Source organism: Strigops habroptila, chromosome 5, assembly GCF_004027225.2.
Source record: "Strigops habroptila isolate Jane chromosome 5, bStrHab1.2.pri, whole genome shotgun sequence".
In the NCBI taxonomy this organism is placed as follows: domain Eukaryota; kingdom Metazoa; phylum Chordata; class Aves; order Psittaciformes; family Psittacidae; genus Strigops; species Strigops habroptila.
The window spans coordinates 71,854,216-71,873,212 of NC_044281.2; the positions used below are offsets into that span (position 1 = coordinate 71,854,216).

General features: G+C 40.4%; 1 protein-coding gene across 1 annotated transcript in view; it reads left to right on the forward strand.

Annotated features, from left to right (window-relative positions):
• The first annotated feature begins 1,785 nt into the window (after positions 1 to 1,785).
• Positions 1,786 to 18,997, forward strand: part of SMC3 (structural maintenance of chromosomes 3) — a 30,218-nt gene continuing 13,006 nt past the window's right edge. Inside the window, exons 1-17 of the mRNA XM_030487031.1 lie at positions 1,786 to 1,999; positions 6,105 to 6,180; positions 7,696 to 7,734; positions 8,511 to 8,578; positions 8,952 to 9,023; positions 9,392 to 9,471; positions 10,102 to 10,180; positions 11,523 to 11,640; positions 12,171 to 12,346; positions 12,531 to 12,611; positions 12,842 to 13,006; positions 13,521 to 13,642; positions 14,056 to 14,269; positions 15,778 to 15,881; positions 16,103 to 16,202; positions 16,657 to 16,817; positions 18,178 to 18,319. Of these exons, the coding sequence (XP_030342891.1) occupies positions 1,985 to 1,999; positions 6,105 to 6,180; positions 7,696 to 7,734; positions 8,511 to 8,578; positions 8,952 to 9,023; positions 9,392 to 9,471; positions 10,102 to 10,180; positions 11,523 to 11,640; positions 12,171 to 12,346; positions 12,531 to 12,611; positions 12,842 to 13,006; positions 13,521 to 13,642; positions 14,056 to 14,269; positions 15,778 to 15,881; positions 16,103 to 16,202; positions 16,657 to 16,817; positions 18,178 to 18,319 (1,812 nt within the window). The 5' untranslated portion in view covers positions 1,786 to 1,984. The remainder of the gene's footprint in view (positions 2,000 to 6,104; positions 6,181 to 7,695; positions 7,735 to 8,510; positions 8,579 to 8,951; positions 9,024 to 9,391; positions 9,472 to 10,101; positions 10,181 to 11,522; positions 11,641 to 12,170; positions 12,347 to 12,530; positions 12,612 to 12,841; positions 13,007 to 13,520; positions 13,643 to 14,055; positions 14,270 to 15,777; positions 15,882 to 16,102; positions 16,203 to 16,656; positions 16,818 to 18,177; positions 18,320 to 18,997) is intronic.

Consider the following 18,997-nt stretch of genomic DNA (forward strand, 5'->3'; position numbering starts at 1 on the left):
CCCTGCCATGGGCAGGGACGCCTCACACTAGACCATGTCACCCAAGGCTCTGTCCAACCTGGCCTTGAACACTGCCAGGGATGGAGCATTTACCACTTCTTTGGGCAATCTGTGCCAGTGCTTCACCACCCTCACAGTAAAGAACTTCTTCCTTATATCCAATGTGAACTTCCCCTGTTTAAGTTTGAACCCGTTACCCTTTGTCCTATTGCTACAGTCCCTAATATGAGATTGGTGAAGTGTATTGTGAGAAAAAGTGGTGAATTCGACTACCTTCTATTTTCTAAACATTTTTTTCTCCCCGCCTGCCGCTGAGTCCCCTTGGATGGGCCAGGCAACTGGGACCCAAAATACTGGCATCTGTAATTCACTTCGCCTCTGAAAAAGTGAAGGGCAATTTCACAATCCAATCCCAGAAATACGTTGTGAGACTCATTTAAGGATTTAAAATTCTTTGAAATCCTAAAATGAAGGTGATTTAAAAACCAAAAATAGAGAAATTATTTTTCCCCCCAAGTCCCATTGAACTGAGCTATTTAAAAGTAAATGCAGAACAGTCAGGCAGGAGTTTTTAATTCTGAAATTGTTTGTGGTGCAATCATTGAATGCTTTAGTTTTTTAAGCACTTTTAAGTGCTTTATGAAGAAACAATGAACCATTCCTTTAAAGGTGGAGGTGAAACCTGTTATAATAGCCTCCTGATGGGCAGCTAGTAAAATCATTTCATTACATTGCAATTAAGAATGGTTGGGAGTGAGATTTTCCTTTTGTGGCAAGGAAATAACTTATCCACCTGTTATTCTAGGAGAGGTAGGAACTAGACAGTTGTGTTTAGATCTACTCTTTATTAGTGTTAAGAGGATCAGTACAGGAATTCTACAACATACAGAGAAGTGTTGGCCACAGCTGCATTTTTTAGGGAGTACTGTCAAACTGACAATTGTGTTTTCTCTGAGGCGCCGAGCCCCTACTGTTGTCACCATAACACCTGAAATTACTGTAACCGAAGGAGATAAAAAGAAAATTAATGTTTCTCTTCCTTCGTTTTGCTTGTTTCGTGTGTTTGAAAGCTCCTTCCGGGAGCTGAAGAATGGCTCTCTGGGAGATAAGAGTAGGAAGAGGCTCAAGGCCTGGAGATGGTATAGTGGGAATGAAGAGCAAAAATGGGTGTAGATCAGCTAAACCTGGAGGGGGGACTAGCACCCACACCTCAGGGTCCTGCTGCCTTGGGGGCAGGCTGCGACCGTCAGTCCTGGGGCATAGCTGGGTGAGGGGATACACTGAGGCCCAGCCGCACGCCTTAGCGCCTCTTTTTTAGATAGATTTATGTATTTGTTTCTATATCCTTGAATAAACGACAGCGTTTGGGATTAAGGGTTGGTTGTACGTTCACTGCCCTTCCGCCCCGGGAGCGGGACCGGCAGGGAACAGCGCTGCCCGCCCTGGGGTCACCGGCCCCGGCCCGGCAGCGCCCCCTGCAGGCGCGCCCCCCCGGCCGCGCCACTTTCCCTCGCTCGGCTCACACTTGCCTTTGGCGCCCAACCCGCCCCTCAAGGGGAGAAACCACTTTTCACATCTCCCTGGGGGGATCCTAACTGCGAGGGGGGGGGCAGTCACCCGCCTTCTCCACTTCAGAGCACCTTCCAAAAGGGCAATGAGGCACTTTAGGAGATGAGAGAAAGAGGACTTTCTACTGTCTTTTGCGGTATCTCTTCTCCGGCGGAGCAGGGCTGCGTTTTCTGCTCCGCATCTCCCCCTCCGTCTGGTGGCTAATGGTTCGTGCCTGGTCGGGACGGGGGAGGCTCCGCCGCCATTTTGTTTGCGTGAGGGGTGAGGGGGGCACGGTGCTGGGGAGCCTGACGCGGGGGCAGGAGGCGGCGGCCCGGGGTCGCGCCCAACACTCGTACCGGGGGGAGCCGGTGAGGGCGGGTCGTGCGGCGGCAGCAGGCACCGAGGCGGGGCGCCTCCGCCATCCTTCGCAGTCATGTACATCAAGCAGGTAAGCCGGCGGGGTCCCAGCCTCCCGCCTGTGCGGTGCGGCCTGGGCCTGGCTGGGTCGGTTTGGCCCCGCCTGCCCTGCCCTGTGCTAAGTGTGTTCAGCCTCGGGGGGAGCGGCAGAGCCGGGTCCCGGCCCCGCAGCAAGAGGACCGCTGGTTGGTGGCGGGTCCGAAGGCCTTTGCTCGGTTTGCCGCTGTCCTGGGGGTCGGGACCGCGGTCCTTGCTGAGGGGAGACATCCCCGGCCCAGTCCGGAGCTGTTCCGCCGGGGAGGGTAGCGGGTGCCCGGCCTCCCCCGGTGCCCGCGGATTGTTTCAGTGATTGCAGAAGTGAAGTGGCGTTGGGGGAGGCCCTTTTGAGGCTTGGCGGGCTCTGCGGGGGCCCTTTGGACGGGGCAGCCCTGGCGGCGGGCGGCCTAAGGCCAGGAGGCTCCTACCCGCGTGGGGCTGGTAGACAAAGGGCTCTCCTAAACCGTCCGGCGGCATTTTTCAGTGTTTCAGCTGTTAAAGTTGTGGCTTCTTTTATTATTTTTATTTTTAATTTTTTTTTTTTTTAAATCCACGTGTGGTTTCATCGAGGAAATGTGTCTTGGGGTTTGAATTCAAACTGGTTCTGTCTGCCCCTTCCCCCAGGAAAAACAGCAGTTTCTGTTTATACAGTTTGTGATGCTTTAGGCCCCCGGGCACGGACCATATAAGCTGTTATATACTTCGTCAGTGATGAGCAGTCTACAGCTGTCGTTCAGTTAAAAAGAAGGTCCTTGTCTGGACCTCTTCCAAACAGCTTTTGAGATTGAGCGATTATTAATGTTACTTCTGTAGTATGTCCCTGCATAGCATACTATAGTTGAATTTTTATGGCTGCTTTCGTACCATTGCCTATGCATGGATTCACATTTCTCAGTGGGCTCAGAATTGACCTCGCTTTCTGACAGCCTGCGACTCTATTAGGAAGAATACTGTATCATGTTTGAAAGAGCGTGTTCTACATAAAAATCAGGTTTTCATCAGCTGTGTGGCTGTCCAGGGAGTGTTTCAAATGCCTTTTGATCGTGTTTTAGTAAATCACTCTGTCCGTGCAGGTGCACGCATTGCATTACAGTCTGTGAATAAGAATTCTAGTTCTCCGCATTTGAATTGCACAACAGGAGTAAGTAGTGAAGATACATAGAATCAGAGTAAAGAGTCCAAATTATGTCAGAACAGGGGAAATAAGTGTCATCTGGAAAAAAAGGAATTTAGGTGGCCGATAACCAGTACTGTTCAGGGAGCTATAGAAGACAGTGGAAGAAGGTGTGAACATGAAAACAAAGCAGAGGAAGGTGAATTTGGTTCCACCAGTATTCCTTATTTTGTTGCTTCACAGAAATCATTCTTGGAGTTAAAAGTGTAAAATTATCTAAGTCTTAATCCTTAAAGGCTATACTAGGCAATAAAGAAGTTCTGAGGCTTCAGAATACGTAGGGTGGGTGAAGTGAGAAACTACCTAGGAAAAAGCTTTGAGGTGCTGAAATGATGTTCAGAGTCTCCCTGTATCGTACTCTTTTGGTGCCTGAGTATATGGGTGGTAAAAGTTTGTGCTTCTATAGCAATATCAAAAAAATAATGACCTTATTGGGTTGGCTTTACATTTTTGTAGAGGTTTTCAGGTTCTTATGAGAACGAAGTAGGTGAAATATTCCATTCTGGATATTTTTAGAATACAGGTAAACTGTAAAAATACTAGAGACCAAACTTTTTTGCCTATTTTCCCCCTTGAAATATGGTCCATCAGGAAGCAGCGTTGTTTGCCACATGTGGTTGGTGTGTGTTTTTTTGGGTTTTTTTTTTTAATTACTATTATTATTTATTTTTAAAAAATCAGAGTAAGTGAACATACTTGCTATGGCCTAGAGGTGTAGAGTTGGTGGCAAGACTTGAGTGAGATTTGCTGTTGCTCTTTTCCCTTTGAAAGCCACTGGTACTGAGGCAGAGCTTACTATTGCTGCTGTCATCTGGAGATGAGGCAGGCTGTTTAGGGGAGATGGGGTCTGTGTTCACAGCCACAGGGACTGGGTAATCTTCAGTTCATTCATTAAATGAACTTGCTTTCTGTAGTTTGGTCCATTAAATTCTGAAATCCTTAATTACTTCCATTACGGGTGCTTTGGATTTAGATAAGCGCAGGTACTTAATGAAAACTGTATCTTGCTCAAAGAAAGGGAGCATATGCAGTTGCAATTCAAAAAGGTTTAGATAGGCAAAGCATTGGAGGAAGTTATATTGGAAGACTCTTATTTTTCCAAAATAGCTGCTGTTGCTTAGATCTGATGGTTGATAGTCAAGGATTAGTAATTTTCTGCCTACCTATATACTTAGCTTCAGATTCCAGTAATGAAATAATTTTGCAAAGAGGATTTGACAAGCCATACTGCCTTGGAAGAGAATGGCTCTGTGATGTCTGACTAAAAGTTAGTTAATGTCTTTAAGGTTTATTTCATTTTGATTTTTATGGACTCCAGTGTTTGATTTGCTGTCTGACATGGCATTTTCATTTGGTGTTAGTGAGATGGTTTTAATCCATTAGTACAAACAGGTGGTAAGAGGAGTTTTCTGTGGTAATCCTCGATAATGGGCTGTCACATGATGGGAGAAAGACTTAAGACCAAACTTGGTGTGAATAAATCGGGGCACTTTCTTCTCCCAGTCTTTTGTCTAGTGAATTTTATGGGCAGGATTTTTTCCCCACCATTTCCATAGCATGCTACCAATGCTATGCAAGTGGTTCTGAAGGTCATTGTTTTTTGAGTTGCTTAGGTGTACAGTTAATGCAGCCTTTGTAGTAGGGGGGAAAGGCTTGCTTTAATGTGTACAGTAGTACTTCTAGGCTTTTTGCTGTTTTGTATGTGCTTCTCAGATACCAAGTATAATGCTCATCTTGTGGAATAAGGACTCTGTTTGACGACGTGAGAGAAGGGATGACGTGTTTAAGAAAACAGAAAATGGTGATGAGACCATACACCTTACAAACAAACCAAAGACTAAATAATTTCACGTTCTAAACTTCAGCAGTGAGAAATATTTTGTAAGATGTTTTGCTGTCTTCCTAACAAGTAATTCTTAGTTCATGACAGCGGTCACAGTGAAACATTGGCATTATTTGAACAATATCTTGCTGCTTTTGGGGAAGAGCTGGGTGAAGGACATGATTGAAATGTCAGCTCTCATCCTTTTGTAAGCGTTCTTGCTGAAAGATCTGCAAACACCCAAAGTTTTCAGGTGGCTGATGTGTTAATGAGCAGAGCAAAGCTGCTGTATGGTATTTCAGCTTCAATGTTTGGAAGAGGTTGCTTAATGCTTGAATGTGCGTACTGGGTGTTGGACCACTTTGCTGCTATGTAGCACACACATATTAGGGTATTGTCATTCTGTACCTTCTGTGTTCCTTGGCCTGGTAAACCTCACATTGCGACTGAAATAGAAGAATTGGAATTTGACGTGCTGCTTCTAGATGACCGTTTACTGTGTGGCTCCTGAAGTTAGTTGTGTAGGTTTGTATCTGTCCATTTAGGAAGTGAATTCAGTGGAACCAAGGTAATTTGCTTTTTTAACTTTTCCCTTTAGGTTGCTCAGTAAAGCAACATAAGATTGTATTGCATGTAAAATAACTAGAGTCTGGTATAGTTATTGCAGTCTGTAATTGCTCTGCTTGGAGAGTTTGCAAATAGAATTTTCATGCTGTGTGTGGATTGCATTGTAAAAATTAACTATAAATCTGGCCCTCTAGGATAAGTACTTGTTATATTGGGGCTTTCTTGTATGTAATATTTGATACAAATACATCTTCTTGGGTAGTTTGTTACAATAAGACTCTCAGAACTTTCACTGTGCTTTGGCTGGGAGAAGTACCAGCATCTCTTGTAGTGCGGGGAGAAAAATCTGTCCCTAAAGTGATGCTTAGGTGAGAGGCAAGTTTTATGATACAAGTTGATGATGAGCTGGAAGGTTGAAGCGTGTGTGGGAAGGATGGGGAAAATCAGGTACAATTAATAGAAATATGCTGTAAAATCTTACGGTCGAAAACCTCAAGAACAGAGAGAACTTTATTAAAATAACTCTCTTCTCATTAGGTAATCATTCAGGGCTTTCGAAGCTACAGGGACCAAACCATTGTGGACCCATTCAGCTCAAAACACAACGTCATTGGTAAGTTCTGATACTTTTGACATTAACTGGAGCTGCACTGTTCTTTCAGATGATGTTCACATCAGAGTCCTTTATAGTTTTTAATAATCTGCCTACATTTGTTGACTGTATTTTCTGTTTCAGAAACTTCCTTACAGTTATCTGTAACATGTCACAAGGTGTATTCCACTTACAAAGCAAAGTAATGATAACATTTGCTTTTACTGTGACAATAGTATGTCTGACTCTTCAGAAATGGAGTGAGGTCTGTAAGCTCCTTCATACGTGCAGATCTCTATCAGTCAGACCCCTTTAAAGGCTGTCGTTGCAGGAACAGCAGCAGGGAATTTGTACGGGATTCTTTGAGTATGTGTGTGGAAGCATGATCGTTTTTGATTCACAAGCACACTAGCTACTGTAAACTGCTGCAGAAAAGATGATCCTCTTTCTTCCAGCTTTGGAGGGATGAATTTCTGGAATGCAGACTATCAAAAAGTATGTTTGGAAGTGTAGCTTCGTCAGTAACACCTAATCTAACAGTTATGTTGTTGTCCACCAGTCTCAAACCTCTTCCTTTTTTTTGCCCATGGATGCTTTGTCCTGCCTTTGCATTGACTTTAGTGATTGTGCAGCAACTTTGAGACTGCTGACACTACAGAAAACTGTCAATTTTGGACATAAAACTTAGTAGCCAGGATTTATGCTGAGACTGGGAAAAAACATGCCTATGGCTTGAATAGCATGTCCTATTCCATAATGTTACTTCAGCAGGAGCTAAATCTATCCATGTATTCGTGTCTTTAAAAGGTAAAAAAAAATCTGGCTTCATTATTTTTTGCCTTTTTAAAGACCTTGTAGCAATCCCAAGTATTTTTGGGGATGAGGTGAATCCAGAGGGCATGAAGGCAAGAAGGGATGAAAAGCCTGGGATGTTCATTGGTGGTGGAAGGCAAGCAGTTTAAACATTAATACAGTAGGTGCTGATCTTAAAGATAAGACGCTGAGCTTTGCTGAAACACATCGTGATTGCTGTATGTAGGGTAGTGCAATGTTCTTATGCCTTTATTTTTTAAATAGAAATAGTGCTTCCTTTTTTTTTTTTTTCTTTTCCAAACAAAACATTGCTGAATCAGCTACCAGAAGTTCATACAAGGCAAGTGATTTCCTTTGGTTAAATATAAAACATTGATGCTGGGACCAGAAGAATTTGGCTTGGGTCTACTGTTCTTACCTCACCAGGAGATCAGTATTAAAAAGAAAAGGATGGGAATAAGTAGGATTTGCTTAACTATTATTCTCACTGTGGAGTAGTGTTGGAGTTTGTAAGTCATTGTAATGTGTTTGAGTGGGGAAAGGGCTGCTCTCTTGTTCTCAGTCATTGACTAAGTGATCCACCTACTAAGTTTGCCTCATTCCCTTGAAATTTTTTGGCTGTGTTATATTTGGGTTCTGTTCTTGAATATTCATATGCAGCATTTAATGCAGCAATGTTAACCTATGTCAACTTGAGGTTGTACTTTGTGTTTTAATTTTCAGTGGGAAGAAATGGATCTGGGAAAAGCAACTTCTTTTACGGTGAGCATGGATTTCTTAATATAATAGCGTGGGGATGCTGGTGATACCAGGTTTCTCTGGTTTTGCCTGAAGTTGGTTTACCAAACGTTCCTCCTCAACAAGGAGTGGCAGATTGGTAGTGATTTGACAGATGTCAATGCATTTGTCTAATACTTACCTTCAGGTTTTTTCCCCTGGTATTTGGCCTCTTTTACTAAGGGCCTTCTAAGACTGATAGATGACAAAAAGTGTTTACAGGAGGGAATTGATTCTAAAAGTCACTCCTCCTTGAAAGCTGATTGTGATATTTGCAGTTGCTTAAGACATTCTTAGTGGCTAAATTCTGAGCTGGTTCCATACCAGAATGGCACAGCTTATACAACCTTTTAATGTAATGTTGAGGGGGATTTTGTGGGGCGGGTGCATCAGTGGAGGTGCAAAAGTGCCAGTCAGAGGTGTTGGTGGCCTTTGTGATGGTAGTCTTTATAATTGTCAAGTGTTAAGTATTTTAGCAGTATTTTTAGCCTGTGTGCTGTGTATTTGTAGAGGAAAGCTCACAAATTCCTACTTATGCAGCATTGTTAAAGCTTATGTGGTCAATCAGTTACGGTGGTGACAATGAGACAGAGAAATTCTGGTGTGCAGCAGGCTGAGTGATAAAGTGGCATTGTAAGATATTAGCAGTGGCATGACTGTACTATACAGCAGGAAAACAGTATGTTTTGAGTTAAAGAAACTGCTGCATATCTCCCTGAAGGAAAGAATATATCTTCTGTTTCTTTATTATTTTATTACAGCAATTCAGTTTGTCCTCAGTGATGAGTTTAGTCATCTTCGCCCAGAGCAGAGACTGGCTTTGTTGCATGTAAGTGAAGCTGTATAACACCAAGACTAAAGAATAAGCTAATGCATTTGAACGCTACTGCAGAAATGGTAAATTGCTGGGCTGTGGCTATTTGAAGCCAATTATTTTGAAAGCATCCTTAAACACTTTTTGTTTCCCGTTGGCAAAAGGGAATTTATTACAAAGTAATACACTAAGCTGATAATGCATGCTGGTGAATGGGTATCCAAGATTTTCAGAGAGAAAAACTATGTACTAGATCTTGCATAGATGCTCTTGGCTCAAATACTTGGATATAAAAGGGATAGTGGGATTGTCAGGAAAAAGGGGAGATGCATGAGCTCAAAATCCTTCTAAGGTGGAAATTATCTAACCAAAATATCTCCTTCCTTAGGAAGGTACAGGCCCTCGTGTTATTTCAGCCTTTGTGGAAATTATTTTTGACAATTCAGACAACAGGCTGCCGGTAAGTTGAAAATGCTACTTGGGAAATAGACCATCATTTCAGACTCCAGTAATCTCAGGATTACAGAAGCCTTTGGTACAATAACAGCTTTTATAGAATCATACAATAGTTTGGGTTGGAAAGGACCTTAAGAACATCTAATTCCAACCCCCTTGCCATGGGCAGGGATGCCTCACCCTAGATCATGTCACCCAAGGCTCCGTCTAACCTGGCCTTTGAACACTGCCAGGGATGGAGCATTTACCACTTCTTTTGGCAACCTGTTCCAATGCCTCAGTCAGTTCTGGTAGAAAGTGCCATAAATGTTCTGGATTAGTTATAGGTACCTACTGCAAGCAGTTTAATTTACTGGGTTTTGTTTCCTTAAGATTGATAAAGAGGAAGTGTCACTTCGCAGAGTCATTGGAGCCAAGAAGGACCAGTATTTCTTAGACAAGAAAATGGTGACGTAGGTACTTCTTTTCCTTAGCTGAATGAGACTACTAGTATTCCTGTGAAATTCTTTAGTCTACTTGCATCTCTAGCCTGAAATAAATTTATTCAGTTGTATAATACTGAGTACTGATAATTTGACAGCAAGGACATCAGTCCTTGTGCAGTAGACAGCAGACTTTGAATTTACAGTTTAATCCAGTCATTAACATAATGTATAAGTGCTTATACAGTATTTCTCTCAGGGCTTTTTTTAAATAGAGGAGTTACCAGACTTTAGGTTGCTTCATATCCTATCCTTCCATGTGATACCTGTACCTGTATTTGCCCCCCCTTTGCTTCGAGGTGCTTCTTTCTTAATCTCTTTCTAACGCTATAGTATTTTTGATTTTTTTTTTTCCGTTTTTATTCTCTCATTTCATTTTTGAATTCATTTTGAATTTTTGAATAATTTTTTAATTCATTCATTTGAATAATGAATTGAATTATTATCAAATAAAGAAGCCTCTTCAGACAGACTGTGCATTATGTACAGCGATTATAACATGTGATGTATAGTTGTGATAGTTTTTAGTTGTGGTACTGAATTTTTACAGCTGTCACTTTTACCATGAGTGTTTTTAATAGTTTCACAATAACGTTTCAGGAAAAATGATGTAATGAATCTTCTTGAAAGTGCTGGATTTTCTCGCAGTAATCCCTACTATATTGTCAAACAAGGAAAGGTAAGATTCTTCACAAAGTGGAAGAAATCACTGTCAAGAGTATCATGGATGCCAAAGTTAGTTCTATTACTGCAGAAGTAAACCAAAACCTAAATCCATTTTAGTTTGAAGCAGTTCTTGTAGATGCTGCTTTTGCAAATATTACTGGTTTAGTAGTTTATGTCTATTTTAAGAAGTTTTAGTGTCTGTAATGCTGATGTTTAGAAAAGGTTGGGGTTTTTTTCATGGTAATCTTTGCAGTCACATGCTTTTCTGTATACTTGAATAAAACCCTTAATTTCTATCACTATTTCAGTGTAAATCCGTAGATGTCAGGGCCTTAAGATGAGGCAGTAAAGTAATTGTAGAAAATTTTAAGAGGCTAAAAATGCTGTCAATGGATGATGAATGGAAAAACATTTGGAAGTACCAAAAGTGAACACACAGCAGGGAATGGGCTCTCAGCATGGCCTGGTCTTCAAGACCCAAGTAGCTTACCAGAGCTTTCAAAGAACAAAGGTCTGGAGACAAAGGACAGATTACTTGTACTGGCTTACAGGGTGGGGGCACCATGGAGACACTGATAACTGTCAGCTCCAAAAGATTACTGAAAGGCATACTTCAAAGGGGAATGCAGGGGATTTGAGGAGCACTTGATGGCAGAGATGCTGACCCAGCAGTACAGTCTCTCAGATGTTTATCAGGATAAATTTTCCTATTCAGCTGAACACGTGCATTTGGAAGAAAACTTCAGCTGGAAAGTCATCCAGTGTAGTGGGGACTGGTGCACATGACTCTTCCTGCCACAATACACATACTGGCTTTAATATAATAAAAATTAGCAACAGTTACCTTTTTATAAAAGGATGCAAACACTGAAATTCTGTTGAAGGGAAGCAAGTTTTTCATCGGGTTTACGTGTATGACTGGTTTAATGTTGGATTAATGAGGTTCTATGACCTGAATTATCCCAAGCTTTATAGCCCCTACATTTTGGTGTGGCTTTATGGAGGCATTTAAACTATTTGGTTTAGCACCAGGATTTAAAAGCCCAAACTTGAGTTTCTCTACACATAGTTTTGAGTGGGTAATGACTTCTACAGTGTACATTAACACTAGTATCTTGAGTTTTAGCAGTAACTGGTAGCATTTGGAGCCCAGCAAAATTCATTGTAAGCAGAATAGTTGCCATCCTAAAGTAATTGTCTCAAAATAAAAGTAGTATAATATATACTAGGTATCTGAATCTTCCTGCCAAAACCTCAGGCAAGCAGGCACAGCAAAAAAAGTGCAATCTTTGATCTGTTGTGGTTAGCCATACATCTAGAGCAGGCTATTAAAATCATTGATCTTGAATTTTCAGATCAACCAGATGGCCACAGCTCCCGACTCTCAAAGACTGAAGTTACTAAGAGAAGTAGCTGGTACAAGAGTGTATGATGAGCGTAAAGAGGAGAGTATTTCACTAATGAAAGAAACAGGTAAAAATCGTTTAATAAATGACTGTTTTGTGCCACAGTAATTCTGTCGACTCTGAAGGTTTATGGATTTTTCAGTAAAGCTAATTGCTAGATAGGATTTGTTTGTGGTATGTTATCTCAAAAGGTTTGATAAGTGACTTTGTGTGTGCTTTTATTACTAAAACTTTTTCACAGAGCTAATAGGGATATTTGTACTGTTCACAACACACAAGTGATGCCACCTAGCAGTGATCAGGAAATCAGGATACCTACTGCTAGGCAAACACTGAAGTTTATGTTGGATAGTCTATAATCATTTTAAGTGTGTGAGCCAAGAGAGTACATGCTTGTGTACATGCTTTACTTAACTAATATTAGCAGTTCTGCTGTTGGGATGGTTTTTTGGTGGAACTTCTGTACATGGGTTCTCCTTTTCAAATTTCATAGCTGTTGACAAATAGTTAATCAGTGAAGGAGATTCAGTAGCTGTAAAGGCATGGGAATGTATTAGTGTGTTTAACTGAACTTCAATCTTGTCATCTTTTCGAAAGAGGGCAAACGAGAAAAGATCAACGAGTTGTTGAAATACATTGAAGAGCGACTGCATACTCTAGAAGAGGAGAAAGAAGAGCTGGCTCAGTACCAGAAATGGGATAAAATGAGGAGAGCATTAGAATACACCATTTATAATCAAGAGCTGAATGAAACCCGAGCTAAGCTTGATGAGGTGAAATATCTTGTCTAATACAAAATATAGCATGAGCTGTTGATTTGCTTTTTGCCACTTTTCTTTGCATTCCTTGGTAGAATCCTGTCAATGTTTTTCACTAATTTAACAAATTATATTCCTTCTGGAACTACTGCCAAGCCAGAATCTTGCTACTTAAGCTATTGGTGATATTTCCATGCAGCTTTCTGCCAAACGAGAGACAAGTGGAGAGAAATCCAGGCAGCTGAGGGATGCACAGCAAGATGCTAGAGATAAAATGGAGGTAAGAATATTTCTAACAAGGGCCCTTCAGAGGTGTGTTTTGCTTTGTGGGGTTTTTGAGGGTGGTGGAGGTGGTCTAGGACCATGTTAAATTCTATTTTATGTTTTCATCCCATTTGGAAATGGGCGATTTCACACTTTTAACAGATCTTGATCTACATAATAATAATCTTGTGACTTTTCATTGCTCCCGAAGCGTGTTTAAAACACTACGTGCTTAACTTTGCCTAGGAAATAGAACGGCAAGTTCGAGAACTGAAGACAAAGATTTCGGCAATGAAAGAAGAGAAGGAACAACTTAGTGCTGAAAGACAGGAACAGATTAAACAGAGGACTAAATTAGAGCTGAAGGCTAAAGACCTGCAGGATGAATTAGCTGGCAACAGTGAACAAAGAGTACGTAACAGCAGTAAAGTGTTAATATGTCATTGACACAAGGTAGTATACTTGTACGTTGAAGATCTGGTTTTAGGCTGCTGCCTTTCATTATCTTCTAAGGTTTGCTGGACACACGTTTCAGTTTTTATGATGCCTTTAATGTCTTTCTAGGGGATATAAACATAGACTCCTGTGTTATGATTCTTTATTCACAGTGCATGTTGCGAAATAAAGCATCTATAATTTTCTTAATTGCTGCAAGGAGGCTTTTGTTTGTAGAACTAATTTGAACTTGATTGTTTGGCCCATACAGACCTTCCTTGCTTGCATAGTTTAGCTTCTGGAGAATGCTTCGTTTCATCCCTCTTTACTGTCCTGATTAGAACTGAATTCACTTCTGTTACACATTGAAACAGTGTAGCATCGGACAAGCAATGGCATCATACAGTTAAATAATTCTTTAGAAGGGTGTATTTAATAATACAGTTCCTGATATCACCTAACTTTAAATACTGCTTTGTTTGACTTTCAGAAAAGACTGTTAAAAGAGAGGCAAAAGCTTCTGGAGAAAATTGAGGAGAAGCAGAAAGAATTAGCAGAAACGGAGCCGAAATTCAACAGTGTAAAAGAAAGAGAAGAGAGGGGTATTGCTAGGTCTGTGGCATTCTACAGTGGGGAGTCAAAGCATTTTTTAAAGATAATATCTATACTATGCATATGTGCAGTTAACTCAGAGTTGTACTTGTTGCCTGAGGGTGGGGTAGCTGTATGTACTTACAGATGGCCTGTAAAAAGCTGCCTTTATGGTTGTGGGGGAACAGTGTTTGGTGAAATTAAATTTTAAGCTTAACCACTTTTGTGGGCTACTGTGGGCTTCCTGTTTTGTGAAGTCTTCTGGGTAATTTTATGGTTTATAATGCGATCCTTTTCTTTTTGTTAATGATTTAGGGCTTAAATTTTAGAGCCTGGTTTGACACTTCTTGAAAGTTCTTACGGTAATTCTTAATGCTTGCTCTTAAATTCATGATTTCTTTATAATACAGCATGTCTTTCACTTCTCAAAATAGACTTGCACAGGCTACGCAGGAAAGAACAGATCTTTATGCAAAACAAGGTCGAGGAAGCCAGTTTACTTCCAAAGAAGAAAGGGATAAGTGGATAAAGAAAGAACTGAAGTCTTTAGATCAAGCCATCAATGACAAGAAGCGACAGATTGCAGCTATACACAAGGATTTAGAGGATACAGAGGCAAACAAGGAGAAAAACTTGGAACAGTACAGTGTAAGTTTTCCACTTATTCGCAGTACTTTTGGGAGGAAGGTTAAATGCTCAATCTTATCTTGGACAATGAGATTTTAGTGCCTGTTTATAAGGAGTTTGAGACTTTCTGGTTGGGTGTAATCTTTTAAAAAGTGAAGACATCTGCAGATAAATGCTAAACTCCCTTTAGCACTGCATATAACTACTGTGTGTTGACTTTTTCTTGTATTTTCCCTGAAGTGTGGTCTGTGTTGGTTGTTTTCACTCTTCTCTTAATTTTCCCTAAACAGAAGATCTGTTAAACTGTGCTGCAGGCACTGCACCTTAGCACCATGACTGCGGCTGGTTAGAAGTTGCATCCCTATCCATGTTAGAAGATTCATCTGTCTCAGTATTATCTATGTAACTTTTAGATGTGAATTTTTATTCAGAAACAGCTCTTGCACTGGAAATAGAGCAGCATAATCCAAAAATACCACTGCTGCTCGGAGCTACAGGAGTGAAAACTCCCACATTTGTGGTGGGAGAGCATCCAGTGCCAATGCAGCTACTTTGTGCTGAGAGACAGTGTTCTTGGTCTTTGTGTCATGTATCTACCAAAATGGAGGATCAGCCTGATGGCCCAGGAATGTAGTTGTACAAAGACAGTGGTGTTCTACTAAGATACTGTTTGGGTGGAGCCAAATTAGCAAAGTAATGTTTCTCTGAGTTGGTGAATGAAGGAAATGGCATTTAATACTGACGCTGTAATTGTATTGTACTGCTCAGTAGGAGTTCTGTAGAATTGAAGAGGTTAAATTAGAAGAGGCCTTTGATTCCTTTTATAAACATATCTTGGTTTTCTCTTTCTCCTTAAGGAAGGTCAATTTATGCTTAGGCTAAGAGTTGTAGAACTGTTGTTCAAAGGGGAGGTGTCTTGGGTGAGAGCTTGGAAGGTTATGTTGGAAAAACTTGGCTATGCTTTGAGAACACAGCTAGTCCTCTTGTATAGAGACAACTAAGAAAACATCATCTGAGTGCTAGCCTTGAGCTGCTTGGAAAATGGCAAGCGTTAAATGAGCAAGGGAAGAATGTCTATGCATTGGCTTAAACAGCATGCTGCTGACAGCAGCTGTGGTAAAGTACTAGTACTGCTGGAGAATTTTGACTAACAGCAGTATGGCATGGTATGCAAGACTAGTATACATGTTCCTATCACAAATGCTACTTCAGAGCATGATTACACAGTTACATGTGTGATAGTTACTGTTTGGAGTCAGTTCGTTACCATAACAGACATTTCCCTGTAAATGCCCACAGGCACAGTTCAGCTTAGTACTTGCCTTGCAGTCTGCTTGATAACATCACCTTGTTGCTGCTCCCTTACAAAGATATATTTATTCCTAGTGGTTTTGCAGTTTCTTGTAAATTGTTTCAAACATTTGTAGGAATTGTTTCTGAGTTTTCAGTAGTAATTTAGTATTGAATAAAAGAAAGAATTTTTGAACAGGGTGAGCTTTAGTTTCATATTATTCTATTCTTTGTATTAGAAACTGGACCAGGATCTTAACGAAGTGAAGGCTCGTGTTGAAGAACTGGACAGAAAATACTATGAAGTGAAAAATAAAAAGGATGAACTACAGAGCGAAAGAAAGTTAGTAACTAATTGAAATATGTCTGAATCTCACTTAATGTGAAGGACCCCAACTGTGTAGTTGTTAACATGGCATGTAGGTATGTTTTTGAACTCTGGCCATGTATGACCTCCTGCACTTCTCATTCCCCTTAGATTAGCAGTCTTTGAGAATAATAATAGTAAAAAAATCTTCAGACTTCATTCACGCTTAAAATGTTTTAATTACTTTTGTTCTGTAGTTATCTATGGAGAGAAGAGAATGCAGAGCAACAAGCTCTTGCTGCGAAGCGGGAGGATTTAGAAAAGAAACAGCAGCTTCTCAGAGCAGCAACAGGAAAGGTAATATCCCATGCATTTGAGAATTCCTTGTGGAAGCTTTTCTTCTCATTCTTAAAGGACAGGTCATAGTTATATCTGAAATGACAGTTATTTCTTTTGGTTATGGTCTTAATGTTGTATTTAAGATGGACAAATTGTATTTTTACGTGGAATTTTTCAAATATTTGTGGCTCTAGAACTCCTTAGAAATGAGTTTTGTAAGGCCAAGGTCATTGAGGAGAGAGGCAGAAATGGGAAACATGTAAAACTGCTGATTTTCATTCTGCTTAAAGGAAAAAAAAAGGCCCTGAAAATGGTGGACTCAAATGTTGAAGTATTTTTCCATTAGAGCTATGGGTTAGTTAGCAGAAACTTAACAAAAAAGCAGGCTAGAACTTTGACAAAGTTAAAGGCAGAATGGACATTACTTCTACATCTTTTGATTGCAGTACAATAATGAGATGTATTTTAACAGGCCATTCTCAATGGGATAGACAGCATAAACAAAGTTTTGGAGCACTTTCGTCGAAAAGGCATAAACCAGCATGTTCTAAATGGCTATCATGGCATTGTAATGAATAACTTCGAATGTGAACCAGCTTTCTACACCTGTGTTGAAGTTACTGCAGGGAACAGGTAATTGTGCTCTTAAGTAAAGCTAAAGTTAAAGCAGTGGCAGTTTGACAATCAGTTGTTGGTGCCCGTTGCTACTGAAAGTTTTATTCTTTTGAATTTGAGCTCTTGTCCTTTTTTGTCAAAGTGCCTTCTATGTAGCATGATTGCATTGCTAGCTCTTTGAGAAGGAACTAGGAAGAATTCTGCTTATTTAAAAAGGAGTCTAGCTGCTCTTGATCTTGTCAAAACAAACCCCTAACACTCAAACCAAAACCATACAAAGAGCCCAAAAAAGGCCCCAGACTCACACTCCTGACGCTTCCCAGAAACTTGCCAGAAGGATTGGTGGTGAGGCTGAACCATATTGAATAAAATGGGTGGCATCTTCCACTGTGATGAATTCTACAGTAAGCAGTGCTGTTGTTTTAATGGTAACAATAAGAATTATTTCACTTACAGTAGAAAATCTCATGGATGTGGATGGTCTCTTAGCTGTCAACCTGCCATTTAAAAGCTACCTGAAAAGATGTTGAGTGTTAATGAGTCTGTGTGTGTTCTAGAAGTAAGTGTCTGTTGGGAGATCCATCACTTCCTGCAGTGTTTGACACTTCAAATCAATTTAAATTGTCTTTTTGTCTGATCAGTCCCCTGTTCTAATTCATGAGTAGTCATAGAAATTCTTGCTTTAATGAAAAGTAGATAGTGGCATAAGGGCAGGAAAGAGGACAGAGGTGACGTGATCTTGCAAACTATCACAAAGAAATGTTGATGCTACTGCAATTTGAAATGCAGTCCCTCTTCTAAAACATCTGTGTCTGCATGAATAAAGGTGTCTCTTCAAAGTATTTCACAGTTCTCTGCATCCTGTTGTGCCCCACAGGTTACAAAAAGCAGTAACAAACAAACTGTAGCTCAGCTTGCAAAGGAAAGGTAGCTTTTTTCAATCCCTCTGCTGCTAGTCCCAGTCATGCACAGGGCGATAGATATGGTCTCTGTTTCTGTTGATTGTGTACAGAGGCATAAGATGCAAACGCTCTAAATCCATGCAGAGAGGGATGAATAGTGTATATTGAATGGGATGGAGGACAGAGGTTTGCAGTTGAACCGAAAAAGGCAGTGCACACAGGGACACTGTATGCAGACTGAGCTGCTTTTGTGGCTGGAGGGTGGAGTGTAAAATTCTTGGCTGATCCTGTTTTAATGGAAGTGAACAGAATGCACCCACGTTCTTATTCTAAGGCACAGATTCATAGAGAAAATGGAATACATTTTGGAATATATTTGTTATTTACTGGTACCTCTGTGCTTCCTGTTCCCGCAGAAATATATCAGTGCTTTCAGCACATTAAAGTTTTGCTTATTTGTTGGGCTTGTTAATTAGGTTGTTTTATCACATTGTGGATTCTGATGAGGTCAGTACAAAGATCCTAATGGAATTTAACAAAATGAACCTTCCTGGAGAAGTTACTTTCCTCCCTCTGAACAAGCTAGATGTGAGAGATACTGCTTATCCTGAGACTAATGTGAGTTCGAGTTCCTTTCAAACCTTCCTCTACTTGAGAATTACAAAGGCTGATGTCTTGAACTGTTTGTGTGTATTGCTTATTGCCCACCCTTTGCTTTGCTGGTGAATGTCTGCAATAAAATACTTCTAATGTATGCTTCTTCACATAAAAAGAACTCTGCTACAGGAAAATACTTTCCTACCAGGTGTTTCCTCTTTAAAGTTTAACTTCACCTTGTAAGTAAATAGGTGATACTAAAAAGTGGTAGAATTTTATTGTAACCTGACAATCAATAATTGCCTTTATTACTGAATTGTAATTCTTGAAGCTGAAATGCTGCCATGGACAAAAGCTGAAGAGCTATGTTAGGTGTTACAATCATGGACTATTTCTCAAAGTTACTGGAAGTGAGTTGGGCTTTTTATATTTAAAAATGCAAAAATGACAACCGTTTAAAAGTAGTTCTGAAATAATTTCAAGAAAATACCTGCTCTTACTTGAAATTTTAGTAATGAATTGTGTAAATGTTGGCTGCTTCCTCTGATATTCATGGCAGAAGAAGGTCTTTAAAATAGATTCTTTTTTTCCCCTCAGATAAATATAGGAAAAAATAGGAAACAAGCACACTTGGAGTGTGCTTATTCTGGGAAGGTTTTCCTAGGGAAACTATGTTAATGTTTGTGTTCTGCCCTTGCA